At 51.6% G+C, this 5,620-nt stretch overlaps 1 protein-coding gene across 1 annotated transcript in view; it reads right to left on the bottom strand.

Moving 5' to 3' along the window:
• Positions 1–2,803: 2,803 nt before the first annotated feature.
• PEPD (peptidase D) overlaps positions 2,804–5,620 on the bottom strand; it is a 107,834-nt gene continuing 105,017 nt past the window's right edge. Inside the window, exons 14-15 of the mRNA XM_006762259.2 lie at positions 3,778–3,969; positions 2,804–3,299 (exon numbers count right to left, since the gene is read on the bottom strand). Coding sequence (XP_006762322.1) covers positions 3,162–3,299; positions 3,778–3,969 — 330 coding nt within the window. The 3' untranslated portion in view covers positions 2,804–3,161. The remainder of the gene's footprint in view (positions 3,300–3,777; positions 3,970–5,620) is intronic.

Below are 5,620 nucleotides of genomic sequence, written 5' to 3'. Positions count from 1 at the left end.
CGAATCCCAAAATAAAATAAAGATGAAAATAAAATGACACTTTTTTTAAAAAGGTAAAATGGTAGTAGTAATAATACTGGTTAAAAATAAAAATGTAGTAATTAAAAGGGTAAAATCGGGTGATGAAAACAAGAAAAAAAATTGGTTTCTTAGTTAAAAGGTGAAAAAAGAAAAAAAAAATTGCAGTAGTGAAGGTCCTTCTGTTCTTCTATTCTTCAGTCTGGCTCACCTTTAGTCCTGCCAGGTATTCAGGAGAGTGTTGAGTTTCCCTGCGATACACTGTTCCTCTGTGTTGTAAATCACAGTCCTTATTTTAAAGCAGGCCGGATTTTGTTCCCCAGACTGCCTTATTTTGTATTTTGCAAAGAGTCAGTTTGTGGCTCAGCCTCTGGGTGGCAATCACTATGCTTTAATTATGTTCAATTTGTAACAATGAAATTGGGGGTCACCACAACATGAGGAACTGTATTAAAGGGTCGTGGCATTAGGAAGGTTGAGAACCACTGACCTAGAGAATTTGGAATTGTAGAACTGGGCTTGAGAATGGAGTTGTTAGTGAGATAGTCACATGTTAAGACTTTTTTGTGCTGAAATATCCAAGTCTTGCCACTCCCTTTGAAGTAGCATAAGAGCCTGATGTCCTTCGATATCACCACCAGTCAGTTCTACCTCCTAAATGTCTCTCTTGCACCTGTCTGCTCCCCCCCCCCCCCCCAACCTTCTGCAGAGCCATCCTCTTCTCTGCTTGGACTTGGTCTCCCTGGACCATTGGATGCTCTCCATACTTTTGGTTCCTCATGCACACAGGGGGAGGTCCAGCCTTTTGGTTGTGTGGCTCTACTTGTTCTTGCTGACTTCATTTCCTCCCATTCTCTGTCTCACATCACTTTGCTCTGGCTACTGGGTTTTCCCAAGCTCATTATCCTGAGTCACTTTAGAACAGTTTTCCTTAGACTTGGATAGCCTCATCTCTTGCTTTTCACTTCCAGCCCTTCCTGTTTCAGACCCCTGGCTTTCTAGACAAGGTGAGTCCTGTTACCTTCATGGCCCTTGTCAATCATTCAGACGATAAGTTTGTTCATGGTGGTTTAAGATGCAACCTCTGAGACCAGTGGTTCTGAGAGTAGGACGCATGTTTTGTTAATTTACTGATGTTAGAGAAACATCGGCTTGTTGTTCCACTTATTTATGCATTCATTGATTGCTTCTTGTATGTGCCAGACCAGGGATTTGAACGTACAACTGTGGTGTCTCAGGATGTGCTTTAACCAACTGAGCTACCCAGCCACGGCCAGAAAGCATTTTTTTTTTTTTTATCACATACTGGTACATTGGAGATGCTCAAATTATTTATTGAATGGATAAGTAGTCCCTTCCACGGTTTTAGAAAGGCACTTCGTGCTACATAGCTTTCTGGAAGGGTCTCTAATATATTAAGTTGTACAAGTTTCTGCAGTGGTTAGAGGAGACATAGGAGTTGGCTACCTCCTTTGGAATGTGGGGTAGAGCAGGTGGCTACCACTGGCCATCTGAGAACAGCACCTTCACGGACTGCCCTTTGACTTTCCATCCTGGGCTGAACCAGAGTCACAGCTGCATTCCCAGTGGCCCTTCTGGACAAGCATGGAGTTACTGAGATTTCTCCTTGTTCTTTTTTGTCTACTTGCTTGATAATCAGAGAAAACATTTATATGAAATGAGCAGTTTGGTTATAAAATGTCTAAAGGAGAAAGATATATGAACTCAGCTAAGTTTTCTAATTAAGTGGTTCAGTTAGACTTTTAACCTAACTTCAGCTGGTTTTATCCTGGGGGTGGGGAAAATTGAAACCTTAGACACCAGAATGTGTTTATCACAGGCACAGCTAGGGTAGAGAGATACCGGGCAAACTCAAAACTCCGGACATTCAGAAAGGCAGTCATTGGTTATCCTGCTCAATCTCATGAATAACTTAGGGAATGTAATCTGTGAACTAGCAGAAAACTAAGAATGGATGTTATAAATCTAAGAAACAAGATAAGTGGTTTCTTGGAACTGAGATTGGCCACATCACAGGCACTTCTGTGTCACTGCCATTGGAAAAGTCAATCTGTATTAAACTGTATTAAACCCTTCAGTGACTTCTCTAAACCTTTCCAGCTTGGGCAACAGTTTCCCACTGCATCCTGGTTTCATCTCTGATGTCTTTTCTCACTTGCCCTTCACTGGGCTTGGGAACTCCTGGGCGACAGCGCTCAGGAGACAAACCTGGAATGGTGCACAGAATTCTAGAAGCCAGCTCCAGGGACTGGGTCGCTCCGTGGGTCCATGGGAGAACTGGGCAAGCGGAGGCAAGGACAGGGACTCTGCTGCTGGCAGGGACCAGGCCCGGCTGGCCCTGGATGGCTCAGCCTCAGAGTGGCATTTGGTCAGTGGGCTTACATTTATGGAAGACAGATGGTTTCAGCAAAGAGGGAAGGAATAAGAAAGCTCACCCTTGCACGGTGCTGCCTCTGTCTTAAGTGCTGTCACCTTTCAGATGCTGGCTTTGCTCGCATGTCCCGCATGAAAAGGAAATCAAAGACAAGGGTCTCTGCAAGTCTTAAGTTTTAAGTGCTCCATAATTCTCCCCATTTCAGAAATCTAGCCGTGAGGCAGTAACCACATCAAAAAGGCTACCGGTTCATCTTTCGGTGTGTGCAATGGCGTGGTGTGGGACAGCTCCGTGTGTGTCTGACCTGAGCCTGGGGTCTCTGTAACCGGGTCTCAGTGAACAGGCTCATCTGCAAAGGGTTAAAGGACAGAGGACACATGCACAAGAGGCCATTCTTAGGAAACCTTTAATTGCAAATTCCATTCTGTGCATTGATTTTTGAGAAAAACAAAACATTGGAAATCTGTCTTTCCTGAGCATAAGAATACAAATGACAGTAAGACACAATTTAGTGGCTACTAAAGAAAAGGATTTTTTTGTAATTAGCATTTTAAAAGCCACTGTCACTTAAACAAAGTATTAACAGATTAGGGTGTAATCTTGTAGAAAGTTAATGAAAGTGTTCCTCCTGGGACACAGCACTGTTTGGTGTGATCAGACTTCGGTGTTGGCATGTGATTTCTCAGCTCCATCTCTCGCTGCTGGCCGGCCAGGCAGCAGGCTGCCCCCTGGGCACTCCCAGCTGGCTCTACTTTGGGCCAGAGAAGGAAGTAAAGGCCTTGTCACAGCCTGCCATGCATGCTTCAATTTCCTCCACCGTGCGGGGCACACAGGTCAGCAGCTCTGTGCCACTGTCAGTCACCACGACGTCCTCCTCGATGCGGACCTGGGTCAGACCGATGGACTCAGTGTTTCTAAGCTGGCCTCACAAGATTAGAGGGCCAGACCTGCCAGCTCAGGCTGACCATCACTGAGTGGGAGAAGCCCCTTCAGGGGAGTGGTCAATACTGCCTTGACCAAAGGGGCTGGCCTCAAAGGCCGTTGGGTGACAGCTGAGAGGAAGGCTCATCCCCTTGGGCATGTGCTCATGTCTCCTGCCCACCCTGTCCTTGCCCTTGCACCCTGCCAGGTGGATAGGAACCCCCGGAGTGGGCAGGGATTTGCAGAATTTGTCTCTTCTGCTGGGGGCTGAGGCACCTGTCCCGTGACAGACCACAGGAAAGGGCAAGCCAGGCCCTTCTCAAGTGGGGAAGCCAAGACTGTCCCTCCTCTCACTAGGGCTCCTGTTCTGGGACAAAGATGGCAGGCAGCAGCAGGGGGGTATTCTGGGAGCAAGGACATGGGGCCCATTGATTGGTACTCACCCCACCAAACCCGCGGAAGCGCTGCAGGACCTCGCGGTTAAAGAAGCAGGCGCGGGCTGGGTCAGCCAGGGCCTCATCCAGGAGGTGGTCGATGAAGTAAATGCCCGGCTCCACAGTGAGCACCATGCCTGGCGCCAGGTGCCTTGCGGTGCGCAGGCTCCGCAGGCCAGGCTCATCAATGCGCTCCACGCCCTGTGGTGAGAGGGCAGGTGAGGGACACCCTAACGAAGCTCCCCTCTGCCCATGCAGGTGTCCTATGTGAGGGCTGGCTCCAGCCTGTGGTCTGGCTGCAGCGGCAGGGGAGGCTTTGGGACGGGGTCTGCAGCTCAGCCCCCCTGCAGCGCTGGGCACAGGCACTTCAGAGGAGACCCTGTTCCTGCACACACCCCAGATCTTAGTGGCCCTGCCCGTTACCCGAAGAACTGCCTGCGGGAGCCCTGTGGACACCACATGCACACACAGGGCAAGCGGCCCAGAGGGCTGTCTGTCCGGCGGCCCTCACCTGGGCCTTCTCCGCACCAGGAGAGCAGAAGCCAAAGCTGTGAAGCCAAAAAAGCTCTTAAGGAGGCAGCCTGGGCTGCATCCCTTCGTTCAGGCAGCTCAGTGGAAACCAGCCCCAGAAGTGCTGGGCCTGGCCCCCCAGGCCAAGTGGGTTTTCCATGTGGTCTTCCAGGGGGAGGGGAGGTGCTGCCATCAGGATGGGCCAGCCAGCCCCAGCTCTGGCGTGTATTCGCACAAATGCACGTGTACCCCATGTACTTGGCTCTTGCCTAAACTTGGGGCTACCCAGCTCAGCCCTGGGCAGTGGCTCCCAGCCCTTTAGGAGGAGTGAGCAGCAGCGGCAGCTGCTCCCTGCAGAGGCATCTCCTCCCCGACATGACCCAGCCTGGGCCCGTCTTCTCTCACGGGTGTAGCTGACAGGGCTGCCTGGCTGCGAGGGCAGGTGGTGCCTAGGACACTTGCAGAATTCCCCCATCTTCCCCAGGTCCCTGAGGCAAGGCCTGGGAGTGAGTGGGCAGCAAGCAAGCTTTCTGGTCAGCCGTGAACGTGCCCGGCCCCGCTCGCAGCAATCCCCTGCAGCCCAGCTGCTGGAGACGGAGCTGTCACTTCTGACTGTTTGGGGGCCAAGAACATCAGACTTCAATTAGTGGTTCATGTAAGGTAACCAGAAACAGGCTGGCTCAGCCTCCATGGCTGGGCACAGCGGGGAAGGCTGTGACCATGATTCCATGAGGGTGGGGACAGAGGGGCACAGAGAAACTGGCGTGCACCGCCACTCTGACCTGGCGAGCCATGCTGGGATGGAGGTGTGGAAGGGACACAAGGCACCATGATCCCTGTGGGTCATGCTCTGGGCAGAGAAGCCTGTCTGGTGGGGTACCCCGCCCACAACACTGTTTGCCTTGAGGGGGTAAGGCAGGAGGGGGGTACCCGGAAGGGTCCAGTCTGGAATGGCAATCCCAGTGCCAAGTGACTGGGGGGTATCTCCTGCCCAGAAACTGCTTGTCAGAACTAGGAGTCAGTCGGGGTCCCTGCTCCTTCCATCTGAAGTCTGCCTGCCCTGGGCTCCCCCACTCCTGTCCTTTAACTTCATGCTACCCCCAAGTGTCTAGCCTCTTTTTCACTCCAAGGTGGCCAAAGCCAGGGGCCTGGCAGAGACCCGACAACGTCATGTCCCAGCTCCCCTCAGTCGCTCTGGGCTCAGCAGAGCTGTCCCACGGACGTGCGGAGGGGAGGGGTGATTTCCTGTCAGGCAGGCTGCCTTCCCCAAATGTCAGGTGAGGAGAGGGAAGAATGGCAGGGATCGCTGTGGGCACAGGCCACCAACTGCTGCCTTCAGAGC

The sequence above is a fragment of the Myotis davidii genome, unplaced genomic scaffold, assembly GCF_000327345.1.
Source record: "Myotis davidii unplaced genomic scaffold, ASM32734v1 scaffold77, whole genome shotgun sequence".
NCBI classification, from domain to species: Eukaryota; Metazoa; Chordata; class Mammalia; order Chiroptera; family Vespertilionidae; genus Myotis; species Myotis davidii.
Note: the sequence above shows the minus strand (reverse complement) of the source record. Positions and strands in the feature narration are given on the sequence as shown.